General features: G+C 44.8%; 1 protein-coding gene across 2 annotated transcripts in view; it reads right to left on the bottom strand.

Annotated features, from left to right (window-relative positions):
• Positions 1–24,323, bottom strand: part of ELMO1 (engulfment and cell motility 1) — a 512,012-nt gene that overhangs the window by 288,524 nt on the left and 199,165 nt on the right. For both annotated transcript variants that reach the window (XM_075315126.1, XM_075315127.1), the window contains 3 exons: positions 23,099–23,149; positions 21,110–21,232; positions 5,399–5,530 (listed from right to left, as the gene is read on the bottom strand). In XM_075315126.1, coding sequence (XP_075171241.1) covers positions 5,399–5,530; positions 21,110–21,232; positions 23,099–23,149 — 306 coding nt within the window. The remainder of the gene's footprint in view (positions 1–5,398; positions 5,531–21,109; positions 21,233–23,098; positions 23,150–24,323) is intronic.

The raw sequence follows: 24,323 nt of genomic DNA, 5'->3' as shown, positions 1-24,323 counted from the left end.
TATATATATATATATATATATATATATATATATATATATATATATATATATATATTATATTGTATATAAATGAATAAATTAAAAAAAAAATAAAAAGAATAATAATAAAAAAAAAAAAGCTGCTAGTCATGAAGGAGCTAGGGGTCAACTGGGTATCCCGGCCAGTGGGTTGAATTAAGGGGTATAGTCAGGCTCACTTCAAGCGTGCAGGTTGGGGAGAGGTAAGCCGAGACGTGCATTGGCAGATTGCAAGGAGAGTTGCAGCAGGTGGCATAGCCTCCACCTGCTGATACCCTGCCTCCTCCACTAGTGCCAGTGATTTTCACACACCCCCCTCTCTAGGGGTCGGCGTGACACCTTAGGATGAACAACCCTCACTCATTTGAACAAACCCCCCCACCTCCCCTTCCATGGGTAGCGGCTTTGACCGGACTCTGTCCTCTTCACCTGGGGATCTGAACGGGTGTCGGGGCTTCGGGCGTCGTGAGTGTCAGAGTAGCAGGGTCACATGTTTAGATTTAGACCCCTTTTTTCTTCAGACTAAGCCCCGGTGCGGTCCCGCGGCAGGATGAAGATCATCAGAGTGTACATTGGCCTGGACAGCGGAGTTGCTGTTGGAATTGGGCAAGGAACATCCAGAGTCTGGCCGCCCCTTTTTTCCTGCACAATCTGGCAAGTATCATTATGTGGGATTGCGGGGTGGAATAAGCGCCTTGGGGAAGGGGTCACGTGATGTCACTAGGCAACAGGTTTTCCTCTCAATTCAACATTCTGTAACTAAGTTATGTGTGATCAACACCATAGGTGTACTGAGGAAATCATACACCCGTTGTAAAAGCTGTTATAGTATCTGCCATTACTACCTCTTGTGGTCGGCATTCCACAGTCTGACTGCTCTAAGTGTAAAGAACCCTTCTCATTTAGCTGCGGAGGAGGAAGTAATGTTCCAGTCCTTTAGATTGACCACACACGTATTTATGCATTTAAATGAGATCTCCTCCTCCATTCCTTGCAATATAGTTGTCTCCTTGAACCGACTAATTTCAGAATGCACACCCACCGCCTTTTTTATAAAAAAAAAAAGTCAAGCCCAAACTGGATCCTAGATTTTAGATGTGGCCTGTCAAGTGATTTATAGAAGGGTTTCAATATGTTGGGCTCACAGGACCTCATTTCCCCCCCCCCCTTGTTATACACTCTAACTTAGCGCTGTAGCTGAAAAGATGGGAGCTATGTTGGTCACTGATAATTTTATGGTAATGGCAAAGTGTATTTCTGTGCATTTTCGTGCTTGTTGGATTTTCATTTTAACAGACAAAAATGAACATGTGAGATACGAAAATTGGTATTTTTATGTAATTGCATAACTACGCTCACTAATATTTCCTGAGCAACTACGTCCACTAAAATATCCTCAAAAAAAAAAACAAAACAATTTTAGTTTTGGTCTCATGTGTGTACAACTGACAAGTGTTCTCCAATGTTTTATCAGACAGCAATCATTCTAATACTATACTATAGAGGGTGCCAAGTAGCTTCATTATTTGAAGCACCTATTATGAATTATTAAAAAAAAAAAAATAAAAAAAAATGTATATAAAAAATCCCCTTCCTTTTGGGTTTGCCTTTCGTTTTGGAAGGTTTTGCCGCATGGAGATAGTTTGTATCGGCTATTACCTATTGTATGGAGGTTTGTTATCTTTCAGCCCCTGCGGATCCACAGGTATGAACCTCAACTTTGCGGTTAAGGTCATTTTCTATTGCTGTTATTGTTTCCAAGGCGCCTTTCCTAGGCTGCCCAGTGTATGACTAAGCGGCAGGGTCACGTTACCCGGCATTGGTACATTGGTCCAATCCTAGGTGCGGAAAGATTAAACTTTATTTTCCGCTACATGGAATCAGGCACCTGAAAAGGAGGAACTGATGGTGTAGCTGAATTTTTTCTTTAAGCTTCAATGGCTACATTCGCTTCAAGAGCAGGAACGGTCAAATCGTTATGTGGTGTATTTAACAGCAGCAGGTCCAGCTGTTCTTGGGCTTGTTTTCAACACAACAGGGTTTTAAAAAAAAAAAAAGTCAGTCTGCTCGGCCTAGGGGCCATGTTTCGAGAAACCTACCCCCTGGCTGTGACTTTCCCCCAAGTAGGTTGGAGTTAGAAAAGGGGGTGAGTGAAGACTCCAAAAGTGGTTTTACCAGTTGGTTTACCACGCCCGGGAAAAAAAGTCTAACCACCTGTTTACAACTTCCCTCATCAGTAAGTGGGCTGATTAGGCTTTTCGGTTTTTAGTATGCACATCAGCCAATGAAAGGTTATAGTCAGAACAGGTATCCAGTTGTCGTGATAGCATTGTTTTACACCCTATTGCTTTTCCAATCCCAGGTATCTTCTTTAACTCCGTCCGCTGGCAGGACCAAGGGTTTGATTCCTTAAATTCGTAGTGGTATTCCCAGTGAAAGGAGGCCAATGACCCGGCCTCCTGTTACAACACAGACATGATGGGCCTATGGTAAGGTATGCAGCGAGTGGGGTTTATCAGGTGGGTGAAGAGCATGATGATTTTCAAGCGATCCCTTGCTAATATATAACCGGCAGTATTTAGTGATTCTACTTCACCAACGAGCACCGTTTTTGCCTGTTGTGAGCAAACTGGTACGGGGTTTTGCCTCGCCAATTTTTCAGTTGCGGAACCGGACCTGCGTGACCAAGGCCTAGTGGGACCCACAGTATGGAAAGGTTAGTGGATTAGCGGCAAGTGGGTGGATGTTAGGAGGACTAATACTTCCTAGCTGTTTGTCGACCTAATACAAGGTACCGGGCTGGGCGGTTATGCCCATTGCGGATTTGCTCTTTAAGCATAGTCACATAGGTTGAAGAAAGACTTAAGTCTGTCTAGTCAAGCTTGTTCTTCCTTCACAGTTTTGGAATCTTTCTCCCTCACCCCTGTTGGGTATGCCCGAGGGTGTTAGTGATGGCCCTTAGACGAACAGGGGCGACATGGAGCATTTTTTAACCACGAAGACTTTTTCCCATATTTAGCGGTCAATTTTTGGCGGTAATACGGTGATGGCTGTTTATTATAGGTTCACCAGCTGCAGTACCTGGGTTGTAAACACCCCCTCCCCCCCCCTCCAGAACTGGGGCGCTCCTGAGGCTTTGGGGCAAGTGTGTATGAACATGGTTTCAATGGGATGGGGTTGACAATGCAAATGCATTTTTGAGGGACGTTCGTGCTGGTTTTTTTTTTTTTTAAAAAAAACAAACAAAAAAAACGTCCACTAGTAGACGCGCAAGAGGCTGACTGTTATATAGGCTGGCGTAACATTACATACGTTCCAGATTTGTGTATTTTATTTAAAAAAAAAAAAACGTACGTGTGGTTTTGCCAAATCCACCCCAAGGGGAAGAGGGTCTGCTGGTTATGAGAATTTTGCTGGTTTCGAGAGTTTTCCTTTCTGACAATGTTTCCTTTTCAGATGTAAGTCGGCCTAGTGTTCGAGCTTAGGTCATGCCCATACTTTTCGGGCAGCGTGAAAAGCTGATCCTCGCCCTGGCGGTTGGTCCTGGTTTCCATTGACCTGGATGGTGATTGGAGAAGTTGCCGGGGGCTGGTTTAGCTGAGTGCGCTACCTGAGGTGTTCAGGATTGGTGAGCCGCCCTCCTCAGTTGACTTGGCGACCCAAGTAGGTGTCACAGATCTGGTCTCCTGCCACCTAGCTGCGCTCCGCCTCGTACTCTCATCCGGTCAGAGATGTACAACTTTCCCTGTTATTTTCCTACTTTAAGATGGGCCAGCCAGAGGTGATTTTCAGCTCATATTGGAACGTATCTAAGGACGGAGGTGTTACGGGGCTGTCCTTGGCGCACAGGCAACCAGTGCCTACCTAAGTTGATTCTGTAAAATATAAAAAAAAAAAAGAAAAAACATTTTGGTGTGGTACCGCCAGCTGGAAGGTATTAACTTTGCTGTCCTTATAAGGGAGCGGGTGCATCTTCAATGATGCTGTTTCGGATGTGTTGGTAGTGGGAATGTGCGAGGAGATGGCTCAGGTACTGTGGTTTTTGGGGGGGGTCGCAGCTTGCTAGCACTGTGCTGCTCCTTGGCGGAAGGGGTAGGAAAAGTGGTGGTGAAATACCCGCACCGGAAGGCCGGTGGCGGAAAATTTCCCAAAACCCCATGGTGTTGGCTGGTAATGCCTAATTTGAAAGCTGCGACCAAAAATTTATGCCAAAGTAAAAGATGAGAGTGTTTTTTCCCTATGCCTCTCCATAAGTGAATAAGTGAAAATAAAAGTAATTTAACTTATAAAGAACTGTGTGGTGTCTTTCTAGGGGGGAAAAGGTGGTGTTTGGGTCCTGAAAGTCATTCCTACACTGATTTAACTGACTAACTAAGGGCAGCTGAAGTAGCTACCAGGACCTGTACATCTCTGCAGCGGCACGGATGCTGAAGATCCTGAGTAGATGAAGGACCTTTTAGGTCTTGTGATCAGTCTCACGTCTGCATGAAACTTTGAACATGTGGTAATGTAATGTATAGTGTGTTTTTATGATGTGGCTATGCTGTGCATGTGCTTAAGTAGCTCAGCAGTGTTGCTGTAGCTCAGCTGTGTGTGTGTTTATGTAGCTGAGCTGTATGTTGATGTAGCAGAGTTGCATGTCTGCACACATGTAGCAGGAGTTGTGTGTATAGCAGAGCCGTTTGTGTGTATGTAGCGATTTATTTAAATACTTACTGCAGGGTATTTGTTCATTTGTTTTTATGACAGTTTTATCTGTTAATGGCCACAGTGTGAATACATACCTACACATTGTACTTATACTAACAGGTGTGCTAGCCCATTTCTTTGGTTTTGCTTTAGTTTCTTGTACTTTGTAAGTAAGCTCTCTCTTTTTGGACTTTGCATCTTGCCTATATAGCTTTCCATGGGCAGGTTTGTAAAAGGCCTGGCTCCTGTTCTACACGCACTTGGCATATAGCGAGGCGCTCTACTAAGAATTAAGGACTATCCTTATTGGGTACACCTTGTCTCGGTAGGATGGCTCTTACGCTCTTTTGATCAAAATAGTGTCAACCAAGCAATGTATGTTATTTATATGTATTATTACTGTTTTTAATTTTAATTCGTACAAAATATGTTTTCTTATTTCTTGCTGTTTAAACTTAAAGTAATGTATATCCTATAGTTTGAAAAACTCAACAAATCACAAAGGTATTTTACATTTGGGCTATCATCTGCTTTTTAAGAAAATTTTCCATAAAATGTAAAAAATTATAACTCATACTCAATAATTCTGGAAATAATATCAGTAAAATACATTTTCAATACTAGTTCAAAGACATAAAGATGGAAGAATAAAGATGATTGAAAAGGAAAATTGCACATTAAGAATACTCACTGTGAATCCGAGCTTTTTATAGTCCCTGGTGTACATAGATTTCCGTTTTTCCATACTGCCACCGAGATTGTTTAGCTCTAGTTCTACGTCAAATGCAATCCTACGCAGTTCAAATATAATATCCCTCTGGGCCTGGATCAGGAACACAGAAGATGACAGCAATGTCATAAAAGTACATTACACTAGAGGCCATCACATGTCAAAAATATCTTTTGTAATCAATAACATGTCTACCTGCAGGCATAACAGTGTAACAGTGTTAATTCATACTGTAAGACTGAAGACACAGTTCAGCTGCTCTGGAGACGTCAGTAGTAAGATTTACTAAGCCATGAAAATAGATGATTATTGTGTGCACACGGCCATCAAATCATAACAATTATGAAAACTTAGAGGCTGACAATATATATATCTATATATATAATTGCCTTATTCTGTCTTGCTCCAAAATTGTGTCACCGTGACAGTCGTTAACGTGGCAACTGTCGGATTGGCCGCTGGGCTCGGCCTGGCCCCGCCCCCCCGCACGGATTGGCCGCTCGCCTCGGCCTGGCCCCGCCCCCCGCAAGGATTAGCCGCTTGCCCCGGCCCTCCGCACGCATCGCCCGCTCCAGCGTACACCGGCTCCCGGTACACATGTGCAGGGAGCCGGCATACGCTGACGCCTCGCCCGCTCGCCCCCGCCACACGTTGGCACACTCGGCCCCGCCCCCGGCGGACATAACCTTGCGATGCTGGGATCGTGACGGAGCCGGTGTACGCTGGTAACCATGATACACATCGCGTAACTATAGGAAGCGCTTCCCTTAGTTACCCGATGTGTATCATGGTTACCAGCGAACACTGGCTCCCGGTACATATGTGCAGGGAGCCGGCGTACGCTGCGGTCAATAATGAAGTGTCATGCAGCGGTGAAAGAGTTAAAGACACTGCAGGACACTTCATTATAGGCAGCGGGCACTCCCAGAAGAGAGAAGACAGAAGAAAGAAGACCCCGTAGTCATACTCACCAGACGCCGACCGGGAGCAGGTGACCGCATCAAGGTCCTGCAGCGGCGGAACACACACACATGCACACACATAAGAACAGACACACACACATTAGATCACACTAACTCACTCACACACACCTCACACACACCTCAGATCGCATCCACACACTCACAACATCCAGTGATATCGCTTACTTCTCGGCTGCGATACTGTGCGTGCAGTGACCTTCCAGGACCTGCCGGAGGATCACATGGCCGGAAGCATGTGGTATCTCCGGATGTTGTGAGTGTGTGAGCGCGTATGTGCGATATCGTCAGTGTGTGTGTGCGTGTATGCGATCGGATGTGTGCGTGTATGCGATCGGATGTGTGCGTGTGTTCTGATGTGTGAGTGTATGCGATCGGATCTGTGAGTGTCGGCAGAAGGCAGAGGAGCACGGCGTGCAGCACAGCTGCTGGCACCGCCCACCGGAGGGCACAGGGAGAAGTGGGGTGTGAGTGTATGCGATCAGATGTGTGCGTGTATACTGTCTGATGTGTGACTGTGGAGCACGATGGGGAGTGCGCAGCATGGGGGATGGAGCACGATGGGGGGTGCGCAGCATGGGGGATGGAGCACGATGGGGCGTGTGCAGCATGGGGGATGGAGCACGATGGGGAGTGCGCAGCATGGGGGATGGAGCACGATGGGGAGTGCGCAGCATGGGGGATGGAGCACGATGGTGGGTGCGCAGCATGAAGGATGGAGCACGATGGGGAGTGCGCAGCATCGGGGATGGAGCACGATGGGGGGTGCGCAGCATGGGGGATGGAGCACGATGGGGCGTGTGCAGCATGGGGGATGGAGCACGATGGGGCGTGTGCAGCATGGGGGATGGCGCACGATGGTGGGCGCGCAGCATGGGGGATGGAGCACGATGGTGGGTGCGCAGCATGGGGGATGGAGCACGATGGGGGGTGCGCAGCATGGGGGATGGAGCACGATGGGGGGTGTGCAGCATGGCGGATGGAGCACGATGGGGGGTGCGCAGCATGGGGGATAGAGCACAATGGGGGTGCACACCTCCCCCTAAAACACACACACAGCGCCACACGCGCACCGCACAACACACCACACACACACACTGGGAACCTCAAACACCGCCCTACACAGACACCCACACACAGACAACGCCGCACACACACAACACCCAACACACAAACACCGCGGCATACACAAATATACGCACATACCGCGCAACACACACACACACTGCACAAAACATACCTCCCCCAAAACACACACACGCACTCCACACCCACACAAACCGCGCAACACACACAGCACCACACACAGACAACACTGCAGACACAAAGCGCTCCACAAACAACGCAACACACACAACGCAACACACATAACGCAACACACACACAACGCAACACACACACAACGCAACACACACACAACGCAACACACACACAACGCAACACACACACAACGCAACACACACACAACGCAACACACACACAACGCAACACACACACAACGCAACACACACACAACGCAACACACACACAACGCAACACACACACAACGCAACACACACACAACGCAACACACACACAACGCAACACACACACAACGCAACACACACACAACGCAACACACACACAACGCAACACACACACAACGCAACACACACACACAACACCGCTCTCACACACCCAGAACATTTACAGTGCCCTACACAAACACTGGCAACTACACACAACATCTATATATATATAACAAAAAACATACATAACTACACAATACATTCTAGAATACCCGATGCGTTAGAATCGGACCACCTTCTAGTATATATATATATATATATATATATATATATACACACACACACACACACATTATATATATACACACACAGATATTATATATATATTATATATATATACATATATATATATACATACATACATACATATATATATATTATATATACACACACATGCACACATTATATACATACACGCACACATATACATACACGCACACATTATATACATACACACACACATTATATACATACACACACATATATACATATATATATATATATATATATATATATATATACATATATATATACATATACATATACATATCTGTAAGAATTTGACTTTAAAGGAATCTCACTCCAGATTCCCCAAAATTCACTAAATAGATTTCTTAGACCTGGTGAAGATGTTATTTTTACCATTAAAATCCATGCCAAAATGGCTATATCAGCCTTTATAAAAGTTTAGCTCAGTCTCTCCCACCTAGCTCCTCAGTGTTCCTCCTCCCTGCTGCGGCTGAGATCTCGCACTGTTCAGTACAAACTGCAGCTGTCAGTCAGGTTGGGTGGTCAGGTGGGCAGGGACCAAATACATTTGGATTTGTAAAGCTTTATCAAACTAACTGGATTTTTTAAAATCCTCTTTTTAAAAATTTGTATAATATCTGCATATGGGTTGTACAGTCATTCTGACATCTATTTTAAAAGTAAATGCACCAGTCTCATCAGGTGTAAGCTATGTAATAATAAATACAGTTTGCATTGTGAAAGCTGATGACAAATTCACTTTAAGCATTGAAAACGTCTGATAATATTTGCATGTTTTTCACACTGACATGAATTGTGTGACTTTATGAAAATAAATAGGGTCAGAAATTTGCCATGACAGAAACTTCCAATTAACCCTAAAATGTAATCAAGAAACATGTATGTGCTAAATCTGCTAATCACTACTGATGAGCGAATATATTAGGCACTATTCGTTACTCGCACAAAAATTAAAGGTATTTGAGATATTTGTTACTCAAGTATTTTGCTCCTTGCCTCGTGAGTTTGAGTCTCCTCCCATCATGTTTGGCGCCTGATTTTCAGCCACTAAACATGCTAGGATTGCCTGCTAATCACTGTAATGCTGTAGCCATCTTTGCTACTGGCATTACAATGATTGGCAGGCGTCTAGTGTCCCGCCTATTTGTGACAACCAGCAGGGGTAAAGGAGACAGCTGGGGACTGGTATTTTCAGACTGGGAAGGTCAATGGTTATTGGTCCCTTCCCTGCCTAAAAATAGCAGCCAGCAACCGCCCCACAACTGGTGCATCCATTGTTAGATTGCGGGACACAGCCGTCAAGCAGTAAGGCAATCCAGCAGTGGGTTTAAATGACTTCACTAAGGGCAGCGGGGGAGCCCCGGGAATGAACTCTTGTGACCTGACTGCCGAATTGCTGTGCTGCCATGTCCCGCAATCTGGCAGAGGGTTAATCACTGGTCATTCTTAGTACCGTGAGAACCCAGCTATGACTCCGGCGACTTGACTGACGTCATCGGTTTTCACAACTCAGCCCCCCGCTGCCCTCAGTGTGTTTCAGAAGCTTCAGTGATCATTTTTGTTTTCCATCTCTGCAGCTTCTGGATGTAGCAAAACCAGGATCATCGTGGGATATTGTGTGGATTACGTCAGACCTGGGAGGGTGTTTTGGGGGTTAATAAATTGGTGAAAGGGGGTGTGTTTTTTTTTTTTTTTTAAAATCAAAAAAAGTTGTGGGGGAGCCTCTACTTTTGATAACCATCCAAGATAAAGCAAACAATTGTCCGCTTTACCTGCGCTGGTTATAACAAATAGGCGAAGGACCGCACATCAAAGCGTAATACTCTGACAACATTGTTCCCAGAAGTGACCTGTGTTTCAGAGATGTACCCAGGCATTTTCTTTATGATGTTCTCATTCAATTTCAGCACTTTCCCATCCTTTAGAGTATTTGTCCAGCCCCGCCAGACATATCCTGGAGGGGTTTGCAACAAAATGATTTGAGTTTCTCATTTACCGTACTTGCGCATATTATATATATATATTATATATAAAATTAAAAAATAAATGTGACTTCTGTGTGTAAGTTTTTAAAAACGAGTCATCCGTGTTTTTCCAGTATGGATCTAAAAGGTAAAATTACAAAGCTTCCTCATGTGCTGTACCGTGTTGAAACAGACCCATAGACTTGCATTGGCCTTTGTCATCCGTGCTACTGGAAAAAATAGACATGTCTTTACGTGGTTCACATGAATACATGTGTGGTTCACATGGACTGTGTGTCCGTGTGATAACACAGACACATGAAGATCACCAGAGGTTATAATGGGTGAGTGTGGTATCCGTGAAACCAGCGTCACAAGTACACATGCCACATCTACCAAAAACAAGGACGTGTAATGGGTAAAGACAAAGAAAGGAGGATCCAGCTTCTGGGATATAATAAAATCTTTATGCTTTATTTCAAAGGTTACATATAAAATCCAATGTTGTCATCAAAAAATGGATAGGGTCAGGGAGCCCAGGAACGGCATGTAATGGGGGCCTAAGTGTGAATATAGACGACACAGTAGCTGCAACTTTCTGAAGTAATACATTGCCTTGTTGTATCAGCAGTTCTAATATCAACATGGATTTATAATGGATCAGTCCTGAAAAACTAATTTGATCAGCTTCTATGAGGAGGCAAGTTCCAGACTGGACCAGGTAAAAGCAGTGGATGTTGTCTACATTCAATTTTCCAAGGTTCTTGATACAGTGACACATAAAAAGTTGGTATATAGAATGAAAATAATGTGAATAAGGGACAATATGTGTAAATGGCTTAAGAACTGGTGCAGTGACAGTAAACAAAGGCTGGTAATTAATAGAGTGTACTCGTACTGGGTCACAGTTATCAGTGGAGTACCACAGGGGTCAGTATTGGGCCCTCTTCTTTTTTCACATATTTATTAATGACCTTGCAAGGGGCTCACAGAGTAGAATTTCAAAATTTGCAAATGATCCTAAACTCTACACGGTAATCAATACATAGGAGGATAATTTAATATTACAGAAGGGTTTTTGTAAGCTGGAGGCTTGGCATGAGAAATGACAATTGAAGTTTAATGTGAATAAATATAAGATTTATTCCACTTGGGCAGAAGAAATAAAATTTATAAACACTGGGTAAAACGGTCACTGAGAAAGACTTGGCTGTTTGGGTTAACTGTAAACTCAACTTTATTTACCAGTCAGGCAGCTGCTTCAGAGGCTAATAAAATAATGCATTAAAAAAGGCATAGATGCTCAGGAGAGGAACATAGTTTTGCCTCTATAAAAGTCACTAGTGCGACCAAACTTAATGTACAATTTTTGTCTGCAGTGTGTAAGAAGGACACAGCTGAACTTGAGCACGTGCAAAGAGCAACCAAAGTTATTAAGGTAATAGGTGGAAAAATTCCAAGACATGTTATTAAACGTGGGGATTAGAGTTGAGCGCGGTTCGTGGTTCGTGGTTCTCCAGTTCTAGGCTCGAGTGATTTTTGGGCTGTTCGAGATCGAACTAGAACTCGAGCTTTTTGCTAAAAGCTCGATAGTTCTAGATACGTTCGAGAACGGTTCTAGCAGCAAAAAGCAGGGCTTTTTACAGCTACAGTGAGCAGGAGCCATCGCTGGCAGCCTGCCACAAGCTGGTAACCAAGATAAACATCGGGTATCCAAGCAAAGCGCTTTGGTTAGTAACCCGATGATTATCTTAGTTACGTGCAGGAAGCCCACACTTTCCCGCTCAGCTCGCTCCACCCCCTCCTGCCCGCGGCATGTACACATACATACACATACACAAACACACACACACACACATCCACCACCCCCCCCCCCCCCCCGCCCGCCCGCCCGCTCGCTCGCTCGCTCGGCTTACCTGCGGTGATGAAGTCCCGCCATCCCGACCTCAGCGCTGTCACTGTCCTCCATGGCCGCCGCTTGTCACATCACCTATCGCTTCCGACCCGAGACTGACACTGGCGGTGACGTCACGGACCTCTCGCGATACTTGATGTGAAGGCGCCGGTCATTGACCTCAGTGACAGGGGCTGTCAGTGTGCTGGAGATCAGCGCAGGTAATGTACCTCACTGACAGCAGCACTTGTCACCCCCCTGCAGTGACCTGGGCTGACCCATTGATGTTAGCTCAGGTCACTGCACTGCTCTCCCAGCCAATGGGGAACATCCTGCTCTTCATTGACTGGGACAGTGTGCATCGTCATGGCAACCCCTTGGATTACACCAGACCTGGATTTGTTTTTCAATCTAATAAATTGGTTAAAGAGGGAATGTTTTGGGGAGTGTTTTTTCAAATAAAAATGTGTTTGTCGTCTATTTTTTTTTTATTACTGACTGGGTTGGTGATGTCGGGTATCTGATAGACGCCTGACCTCACCAACCCCAGGGCTTGATGCCAGGTGACATTACACATCTGGTATTAACCCCAAATATTACCCCGTTTGCCACCGCACCAGGGCGCGGGATGAGCTGGGGCGAAGCACCAGGATTGGCGCATCTAATGGATGCGCCACTTCTGGGGCGGCTGCGGCCTGCTATTTTTAGGCTGGGGAGATTCCAATAACCATGGACCTCCCTAGTCTGAGAATATCAGGCCCCAGCTGTCTGCTTTACCTTGGCTGGTGATCCAATTTTGGGGGACCCCTACGTGTTTTTTTTTTTAATTATTTATTTAATTTAAAATAACAGCGTGGGGTGCCCTCAGTTTTGGATTACCAGCCAAGGTGAGGTTGCCAGCTGTGGTCTGCAGGCTGCAGCCGTCTGCTTTACCCTAGCTGGCTACAAAACTAGGGGGAACCCTATGTCATTTTTTTTTTCATTTTTTTGGCTAAATACAAAGCTAAGCACCCCTTAGTGCCACATGAAAGGTACCAAAGGGTGTTCCACTTTTTCTCCATTTTTTTCTCCACTTTCTCTCCACTTTCTCTCCACTTTCTCTCCACTTTCTCTCCACTTTCTCTCCACTTTCTCTCCACTTTCTCTCCACTTTCTCTCCACTTTCTCTCCACTTTCTCTCCACTTTCTCTCCACTTTCTCTCCACTTTCTCTCCACTTTCTCTCCACTTTCTCTCCACTTTCTCTCCACTTTCTCTCCACTTTCTCTCCACTTTCTCTCCACTTTCTCTCCACTTTCTCTCCACTTTCTCTCCACTTTCTCTCCACTTTCTCTCCACTTTCTCTCCACTTTCTCTCCACTTTTTCTCCACTTTTTCTCCACTTTTTCTCCACTTTTTCTCCACTTTTTCTCCACTTTTTCTCCACTTTTTCTCCTCTTATGCTCCACTTTTTCTCCTCTTAATCTCCACTTTTTCTCCACTTTTTTCTCCACTTTTTCTCCACTTATTCTCCACTTTTTCTCTACTTTTTCTATGGTCGGTCTACCCATTAGCTCTGCCATGCATAGTGTAGCTCTACACCTACTGCACATGTTACTTTATGATTGACATCTCTTTCGTACCAGAGCTGTCTAAGTCTACTCTGACCCCATATTTGTCATTACTATATTGTCCTTGTACTGTATTATGACATTTGTATCATGTGTTTCATTTCTTGCTGTGTTGCAATTTTTTTGCTGCATCCCAATTGTACCTCTACATTGTTCGAGTTTATGTTATTGTTCTCTCACTCTTATGTGATACTGATTATTGTCATTTTTCATGATTACATGCAGATAAGTCCAATCTGACGAAGGCTCAGGCCGAAACGTCATTTGTAACTTGTTTTGGACAAAAACATATATGCTTATGAAAAAAAAATTTTCTTAATACGGACCAATAAAGAGTGATTTTGCATTACTATCCGTTGTGACTTACTGACTTAGTCTGGGAGATATAGAGTGCCGAGGTTACTCACTAATTTTATCTATTATTACCTCTGAGCACCTATATACCAGTGAGCAGAGCTTCCTCTACAGTAGTTCTCCTGATTAGGCATGCCCTTACCTCATGAGCAGGGCATTGCAGCTTTGGTAGCAACCATTACGACATGGACTCTGCTGCTGTGGACCCGAGAAGAGTGAGTGCAGATTCATTGCACCCACACTCCTCACATGAAGGGTCCGCACTCCTAGAAAATGGGGGATACGTTCCCTGAGTGTCTCCCCCCCATATTCTAGACGGTCCAGAGTCGTCGTGGGACCCCTTTATTTTTTTTCTTACAATAAATTGGTGAAAGAGGAAATGTTTTGGGGACTGTTTTTTCAAATAAATTTCTTTTGTCGATTTTTTGTTTTTGTTAGTACTGACAGTTTATGATGTTGGGTATCTAATAGACGCCATGACATCACAAACTGCTGGGCTTGATCTCAGGTGACTTTACAGCTAGTATCAACCCGATTTATTACCCCGTTTGCCACTGCACCAGGGCACGGGATGAGCTGGGGTGAAGCGCCAGGATTGGCGCATCTAGTGGATGCGCCACGTCTGGGGTGCCTGCGGCCTGCTATTTTTAGGCTGTGAAGGCCCAATAACTATGGACCTTCCCACCCTGAGAATACCAGACCACAGCTGTCCGCTTTACCTTGGCTGGTGATCCAATTTGGGGGGTCCCCTACTTTTATTGTGTAATTATTAATATTTATAAAATAATTATAAAAAAGAGCCTGAGGGGACCTCCACATTGGATCCCCAACCACGGTAAAGCTGCCAGCTGTGGTTTTCAGGCTACAGCCGTCTGCTTTACCCTAGCTGGCTATCAAAAATGGGGGGACCCAACGTAATTTTTTTTTTTTAACTATTTTTTAAATAGAAAAAATTAATGGGCTTCCCTGTATTTTGATTGCCAACCAAGGTAACGGCAGGCAGATGGGGGTGGCAACCCATAGCTGTCTGCTTTATCTGCGCTGAGAATCAAAAATACCGCGGAGCGCTACGTCATTTTTTTAAAGATTTATTTTTACAGCACTGTGATGTCCAGCAATCAAAATACAGGGAAGCCCATTTTATTTTTAGTTATTTAAATAAATAATTAAAAAAAATATATGTTAGCTCCCACTGCATTTTTTGTATTGCTAGCTAAGGGTAATCCAAGCAGCTACTGGCTGCTAACCCCCACTGCTTGGTGTTACCTTCACTGGCAATGGAAAATCCAGGGAAGCATTTTTTTTTTTTTTTGCCAAAAAGCTACAAAAAAAGGACGTGAGCTTCGCCATATTTTTGTATGCTAGCCAGGTATAGCAGGCAGGTGCTGGAAGAGTTGGATACAGCGCCAGAAGATGGCGCTTCTATGAAAATGCCATTTTCTGAGGTGGCTGCAGACTGCAATTCGCAGCAGTGGGGCCCAGAAAGCTCAGGCCAACCGGTGGTGCGGATTCCAATCCCAGCTGCCTAGTTGTACCTGGCTGGACACAAAAATGGGGCAAAGCCTACGTCATTTGTTTTCTAATTATTTCATGAAATTCATGAAATAATAAAAAAAGGGCTTCCCTTTATTTTTGGTTCCCAGCCGGGTACAAATAGGCAACTGGGGTTGGGGGCAGCCGTACCTGCCTGCTGTACCTGGCTAGCATACAAAAATATGGCGAAGCCACATAATTTTTTCAGGGGGCAAAAAACTTCTGCATACAGTCCTGGATGGAGTATGCTGAGCCTTGTAGTTCTGCAGCTGCTGTCTGTCTGTATGGAGAAGAGCAGACAGCAGCTGCAGAACTACAAGGCTCAGCATACTCCATCCAGGACTGTATGCAGAAGTTTTTTGCCCACCAAAAAAATGACGTGGGCTTCGCCATATTTTTGTATGCTAGCCAGGTACAGCTGGCAGCCACGGGCTGCATCCAACCCCCAGTTGCCTATTTGTACCCGGCTGGGAACCAAAAATATAGGGAAGCCCGTTTTTTTTAATTATTTCACTTATTTCATGAAATAATTAAAAAACAAATGACGTGGGCTTCGCCCTATTTTTGTGTCCAGCCGGGTACAACTAGGCAGCTGGGGATTGGAATCCGCAGCACAGGTTAGCCCGAGGTTTGTGGGCGCCTCTGCTGCGGATTTCAGTCCGCAGCCGTCCCAGAAAATGGCGCTCTCATAGAAGCGCCATCATCTGGCGCTGTATCCAACTCTTCCAACAGCCCTGGAGCCGGGTGGCTTGTTGGGTAATCATGAGTTAATACTGGCTTTGTTTTACCAGCCAGTATTAAGCCAGAGATTCTTAATGTCAGGCACGTTTGACCCGGCCATTAAGAATCTCCAATAAAGGGTTAAAAAAAGACACCACACAGAGAAAAAATACTTTAATAGAAATAAATACACAGACACATTAGAGACTCCATCTTTATTACCCCTGTCAGCCCTCCACGATCCTGCTCTTCTGTCTTCTTTCTTTCTAGTGTAGTAGTAGTGACGATTGTAGTGAGGGGCATCACTTGGGGCTGGGGAACCTCCATCCTAACTACAATGCTCACTACAATCGGGAAGCAGCGTGCAGCCTTCACTCCGTGAGTGATCACTGCTGGCTGCTAGCGGTAACGCTGACAGACGCGTTACCATAGCAACGGTGCTCCCGGAGCCGCGGTTAGCGGTGACGTCACCGCTAACTGCGTTGCTATGGCAACGGTGATCTCCGTTAATGACCGGCTGTGTCAGCCGGTCCCTAACGGAACGGGGAGTCGACCGTGTGCTAGAGCATGTCGCCGGTACACGGCGATACACATATGTGCACCGTGTACCGGAGAGATGCACTCGCAGGTCCTACATGACGTGTCATAGTCATGTGACCAGTCTGTAGCCAATGAGATAATAGCCACGTGACTGGTCACATGGCTATTTTGACGTCACGATAGGTCCTGCTTCTCTGCTGGCAGTGCAGGTCACCGGGAGGATTCAGCGATCATCGGATGGAATAGCGGCAGGAGACAGAGTGCAGAAGGGATCGCGAGGACCGGTAAGTGTTATGGCAATGTTTATTAACTGTTTGTGTACATTTATAATGCATTTTTATGTGTTTGTGATTGCCTCCCATTATAGCCTATACGTTCGAGTTCGGTTCGTCGAACGTTCGACGAACCGAACTCGAACGGGACCCCCGTTCGGCGAACCGGCCTCGAGCCGAACCGGGACCGGTTCGCTCATCTCTAGTGGGGATATTAAGTTTGGAAAAACTAAGGCTTAGGGGCGAATCTTATTACAATGTATAAATATATGAGGCAACAGTACAGAGACCTTCCGAATTATCTTTTTACACCTAGGCATTGCGACAGGAACAAGGTGGAGAGGAAAGAAGGTTTAGTCATAATCGCATATGCAGATTCTTTACTGTAAGAGCAGTGAGGTTATGGAACGCTCTGCCACATAATGTTGTAATGGTTGATTCATTACTAAAATTTAAGAGGCCTGGATGCCTTTCTTGAAGAAAGTAGGTCTTTCTTACTCACCGTAAAATCTGTTTTTTCCTTAGTCTTCATGGGGGACACAGAACCTTGGGGATAGTCTGCTGCCACCTGGAGGCTGACACTGATATTACAAAGCAAAGAAACTCCTTCCTCCCCAGCAGACTATACCTCGCCTGCTGGTCCCTGACCTTCTTAGGTTAGTGTGAAAGCAGCAGGAGTACATGTCCGCCGGGCCACAGGTGCAGTAGCTTTGTGCCCCAATAGAGACCAACGAGAAACAGATTTTACAGTGAATGCTAAAAATCTACTTTTGTCGGTTGTTTCATTGGTTAACAGAGAACCCTGGCACGTCCTAAATCTAACCTCTGAGGAAGCCATGTATTTCATTAATTGTTCCAGAGTTATGCTCTGTATATATCTTAATTATTTTGCATGGCATTTTCCATAGCCATGCTTGTTTGAAATTTTGTTTTGACACGTCCTAAATCTGTAGATGGTGTGGGAAAGACACAAGTTATATATTCTGTTGAAGTCACAGAACTTAAATTTGAAACTCAAGCAGAAGGTTGAGTGACTTCTACCTGTAAAGCCACCATGCCCAAGCTTGCTTCAGCCAAAGCAAAGGTATGGAATATGCAAAATTTAAAAAAGGCAAGTACAGATACGCAGGTAGCTGTTTTACAGAGCTGCAAGGCTAAGGCCTTATGATGAAGTTAAGTCCCCACCGCTCGCGTGGAATGTTCTTTGACTCTAAACAGGGAAACAAGGTTCTTCAGTGTATAAACCTGAACAAGGGTTGTTTTGATCCAGCGAGAGATAGTCGCCTTGGAAAGGTCCATTAGGCAGGACAAAAGGATCTGCACAACCTAAAATGGGCGGCCGCTTATAAATAATATCGTACGGCTCTAACAACCTCTAGACCATGCAGCCTCTTTTCCATCAGACGAAATTGAGAGGATCAAAACGAAGGCAATACAATGTCCTCATTAATATGAATGGGGTGGAAGGTCAGAACTGGCCTTAACAACAAGTTATCTTGATGAAGAACAAGGTAGGGAGCTCAGCTGGAAAGTGCCACCAATTCAACTCCCTTATAGGTTCGAAGGGAGAACCTCCAACGCAAGATAGAAATCCCAGGATTCTGGTGGCGGCCGATAAGGAGGTCTGATATGTGCCATTTCCTGGAAATAAGTCCAAACCCATAGTTCCGAGGCCAATTCCTTTTGGAACAAAATAGCCAGGGTGGAAACCTGGCATTTAAGTGAATTAATTGCTATCCCTGATTCTAGACCGGACTGCAAAAAAGAAAGCACTGACGGCAAGGAAAAGGACATTAGAGAAGTAAACTGTAATGCCTTCCACTGGTGATGGTAAGGTGGCGAGCAGAAGTGAACCCACTGGACCACAGGGGGTACCCAGGCTTAGCCTTTACTAGGAGGGGCTCGACTAAGCGCCCACAGCAAAGCGGGTTCCAAGTGCCACTCCCAGGGCAGGGACCAGGAGTGTCGCAACTGACCCCCAGGGCAAGGGCAGACACAGGTGCAAACTAGCAGAGTCTTTAGTGTAGACAGGGACCATTGGAATGGCTGAGGTAGATAACACAGCCAGGTCAGACAAGCAGAGTCTCTAGTGTAAACAGGGACTACTTGGATGGCAGAAGCAGATAACACGGCCAGGCAGAGTCACCGGGACCACCTGGACGGCTGAGGCAGACAGCTCAGCCGGAACTGACAGAGTCTGGTGTAAACAGGGACCACTGAGATTGCAGAGGCAGATAACATGGCCAGGACAGACAAGCACAACATTGCTCAGACACCTTCCCTAGTGGGAGAGTGCCTAAAGTACCCAGTGCCTCTCAGCAATATGCTGAGAGGCACTTTCAGGAAATGACAAGCTGGCTCTTTAAGAGAAGAGCAGCTGTGCGCATGCATGTCCTGGGAGCACTCCCGGGGAACCTGTGTGGCGTGCACAGGCCACAGAAGTGGGAAGCAGGGGAGGTCCATGTAGAGTACCACGGGGAAGCCAGGCAGGGCAGTGCAGGCCAGCCATTGTGGTAAGCGAGCCAGCATCCCTGCAGGGAGGAGGGCAAGCAGTACAGGGACACAAAGACTCGCACCAGCAAAGTAAGCTTTCAAAGTGTGATGGTAAATACGATGCTAAGGCTTTCGCTCCTTATTCATCGTCTGAATAACTGACTGAGAGGCCTTACCGCCTCAAAACCGTGGCTTACGCTGTTAAAGTGAACCTGTCTCGAACCTTATGCCATCCAATTCAGTAGCGTTGACATTTGCAAGTCAAAATTCTCTTACTAAATTGCTCTGAATAATAGAATTCTCTAAAATCAATGAAAAAAAGCATTTATTACCTCAATTTTTCATATACAAATAAGGGTTTTGACTAGTTGAAAAGGTGTTGTTTCCTCAGACTAGTTGGCTCTCTTTCCATGTTATCATACTCCTGTGGGCGTGATAGCATGATTTCCAAGAGAAAACCATAACGCCCATCTATAAAGCAAAAAAGGCTCCATTCAGACCGAAATACAACCCATAAGATAAAGGAGTACTGAACCGAAGAGATTATGTACAAAAGAACAACTTTCATTCAAAAAATAAATAAAAACAATATTAAAAGACGAGGTCACACAGAACAGATCCAGAAGGTTGAACATATTAGAGACTATTAAAAAAGCATACATACCCATATACAAAATACAGTAAAAATTGCAAATGTATTATGTTCATGCAAAGAATTAACTATACAAATTGTATATAGGTCCCACACAAGACCCAAAACAAAGGACTGGATGCAAGCGATTGAGATGTGCAATACTGAGAATGTCCACAAGATGGCATAATGGATTAAAAAAAGTGCAAAGTGCATGAGATAAAAATTGGAGAAAAGTATATAATGCACAACTTGCAATACAAAAATAACGCGGAGCTAAAAGGATCCGCTGACTAGTACTGTCTGATCAGAAAAAGTGCAAAGTGGATGGTACAGAAAAAGTACTGATCACAAGACAAACAGTGTATCATCATGTCTGAACAGAATACTGCATGGAAATGCTAGTAAGATTATAAAGATATACAAGAATAATGGTCTGACATCACTGACTTGATCTATGATGAGCTGACAGGACTGGTGATGGGGCAGAAACACTCATTCATGTCATAAAACAAGGAGATATGTTATCTCAGAAAGTAGGCGCTGCAAGCTACTGCTGTTTGTCTGTATACTCACTTGTCACATTTGACTTCTACTTCCCCCACTGGCCAGGAGCAGTGGTATGTGCCGGCCATGAACTGGAGCAGCTCTGCATGGCTGGATAGAGCCATTACACAGTACATAACCGGGGCACATATAGAAGATTATCTCAGCATAAGAACTTTAACACATTTTATTGTGGAACTTATTATTCCAAGATCTACTAATTAAACTGTGCTTTTAGGACATGCCCTTCAAATATGGTGTTGTATGCGACAATACAATTGAGCTCATAAACACTCACTTGATCTTGAGGATCCATTTTTGTCATCATCCTATCTTCTAGTAAATTGAAGGTCAACACTTGAAGTACATACAACTGGTGCGCCATCTCATTATTAATAGCACTCTGTGCTCGGATTACATGCTATAAAAAATAAATAAAACACGTTATGAAACAGTCTGCAGAAATTATGACAAAATGGCTGTAAACAAACGCTTCAAAATATACACTGCCCTCCCCCCTATGTTTGGTGATGAATAATGTCTGTCAAGTAGTTGGCCATATACAGAATGGATCTGTACATCTACAGACAGAGAAACTCACAGCAGCCCCTCTCCAATCTGGGTTTCAAGCTGGACTCCAAACAATGGCCCTCCCTCTATCACATGCATATGCTCTAACATGATGAATGAAGGGGATGTCTATGTTTAGAAAAACTTGCAACTAAGGCCCGCTTTACATGCTGCGACATCGCTAGCAATTGCTAGCGATGTCGAGCGCGATAGCACCCGCTCCCGTCGTACGGCCAATATGTGGTGATCGCTGCCGTAGCGAACATTATCGCTATGGCAGCGTCACACGCACATACCTGTTCAGCGGTGTCGCTGTGACCGCCGAACGATCCCTCCCTCAAGGGGGAGGTGCGTTCGGCGTCACCGCGATGGCACTAAGCGGCCGGCCAATAGAAGCGGAGGGGCGGAGATGAGCGGGACGTAACATCCCGCCCACCTCCTTCTTTCCTCATTGCCAGCGGCCGCAGGTAAGGGGAGGTTCCTCGTTCCTGCAGTGTCACACATAGCGATGTGTGCTGCCGCATGAACGACGAACAACATTGTACCTGCAGCTGCAACGATAATTGGCAATGGACCCCCATGTCACCGATTAGCGATTTTGAATGTTTTTGCAATGATTCAAAATCGCTCATAGGTGTCACACGCAATGACATCGCTAACGCGGCCGGATGTGCGTTACAAATTCCGTGACTGCAACGACATCGCTTTAGTGATGTCATAGCGTGTAAAGCGGCCCTGACTGTCCCATTCATCTTAACCCTAGAACGCATACCTGGGACCTCGCAGGCCTGCTAGGTTGCTTGTTCTCTATTGTAAATTTCTATGGTTGCGCATTCTAGGGTTAATGGAACTTGCAGAAATCAATGTGCTTGTCCTCAAAACAGCTGCGTCCAGAAGGAAGAAACGGTCACGGTCATCTCCCTACTGTTTTGAGTCTAGTGACAGCCTTAGGACTTGAGCCTCCCATCTCCATATTGACTCCTCATTTAAACAAAGTTTCCTTTCCTTTGGCATCTCATGAGTTAATTTCAGATTTTGTTGCCAGCAGCTTTGAGTGGTGAAGGTCAGCCGTTGCTGCTTTGGGTTCATGTCCATTTAGGTTAAATACTGGATCCTTCTCAGCAGTCCTTGCTGCTGTTAGAATCATTTCTACTTTGGCCAGCCTGGTGGAAGGAACTGCTGAGGTATTGTCCTGTGCCCATCCACCTGCTACGTTAGAGTCCGTCTTCTACAGTGAAGTTTGGTGCTTGTATCCTGCTGTTTATTTCCCCCACCTGTCTTTCCATTCCCTGCGTGTTTATTAGTTTAGTGGCGAGTACAGTGTACTAGCCGGTCTACTCACTAGATAGGGTGAGTTTAGCGCCAGCTGAGAGCCCCAGGTATCCTGCTCACCGACAGGTTGAAAGAACCAGTATACGGACATTAGGGAGCTCAGGACTCAGCTTGAGCTGAGTTCAGGAGGTGCCCCCTCACCCCTGTCCCTAGCAGCAGGGACCTCCGCTGTATCGTGACCCCGGTGTTTCCTCCTTTTTGTGGTGTTTTGTAGTGCGTCAGACACCCGTTGGTCTGATCGCGTGTCTCACGCGTTACATACAAACATCTCCTACTCAGTGTCTGACAGAAACAAATCATTCAATCATACAAATATATGCAGCAAAACAACCACTTCTGAATCTGCGTAAAACCTATGACCACTTTAATAAATGACAATACTTACTGTAAGAATTATAGACCGTAACTGCTTCTGTGTTAGTATGTTTGCCATCTCCTGTTTTGAAGAAAAAAAAATATATACATATTTTGTATTAACAGAAGAAGATCGATTTTAACATGGTTTCCATCAAAGCAGGGAACCAGTACATCATGGTTTGTGAAGGGGTTAAACAGTACCTGTTGTTTTAATTTTTGTAATATTTTCATAAATAAAGAATACAAATGAAAAATAAGAAACTTTGTAATATATTTTATCAGAGAAATCTGCTTCTTTCTTTTAGACTGAGCTTTCACTCTCAGTATAAGTGTGTAATCTGTATTCAGTGTGTACAGATTCTCTCATTACAGAGACGGGAGATGGCAGTTGCTGCTCATAAGATTCTATGGAGAGGAGAAAGAAGAAGCTAGAGGCAGACACAGATATTCTGCTGCAAGTTCTCCTGAAATGATAAGTACACTAAAGAGGACCTGTCGCCAGGGGAAAAGTGGACAGTTTTTACTTTTATTGTATTCTTACAGCTACCTTGAATATCCCATTTGTTTTGGAGAGGGTGGAGGGGGGGGGGGGTAATCCACCATCTGGTTCCTTTTATTTAGATCTGTCTGTCTATCGGAGAATCTGTCAGCAGGTTTTGCTATATGATCTGAGTGCACCATAATATAGGGCAAACAAGCCTGATTCTAGCGAAGTATCACTTACTGGGCTCCTTGGTGTAGTTTTCACAGAATATCAGTTTTGTCTGATATAGCTGTGGAAGACCTAAGGTTTCTGCTCTGTATAACCCCACCCACACCCCTGATTGGCAGCTTCCTGTGTACATTGTGCATTGTGGGACAGCTGCTAATTAGTGGTGGAGTTGGGGATACATACATTAGCCTGACTGGCCTGAATGTGAGATGCAGTGGCAATATTAATCTCGTGCTGCCAAATACTGTTTGTATTGAAGCTACAACACTCAGACCAATAAGTGACATCCCTGGGAATCAGGCTTTATTGCCCATTATTATGCTGCTCTCAGAATAAATAGGAAAAACCTGCTGAAAGACTCCCTTTAACCCATAAAAGGTGGAATATATATATATATAAAAAAGTCTTTAGATGTGTTTAGAATGTAAATATCTCCAACTTACTAATATACTATATATATCTATCTGAAGGGTTTGGAAAACTTCTTAAAGGGAACACCACGAGCAGTTCTGGGTGCTTATCTATAATCCATCTTAAAGTC

This window comes from Anomaloglossus baeobatrachus, chromosome 6 (genome assembly GCF_048569485.1).
Source record: "Anomaloglossus baeobatrachus isolate aAnoBae1 chromosome 6, aAnoBae1.hap1, whole genome shotgun sequence".
Lineage (NCBI taxonomy): Eukaryota > Metazoa > Chordata > Amphibia > Anura > Aromobatidae > Anomaloglossus > Anomaloglossus baeobatrachus.
The sequence above is the reverse complement of the archived record's forward strand: the minus strand, read 5'-3'. Positions and strand labels throughout refer to the sequence as shown.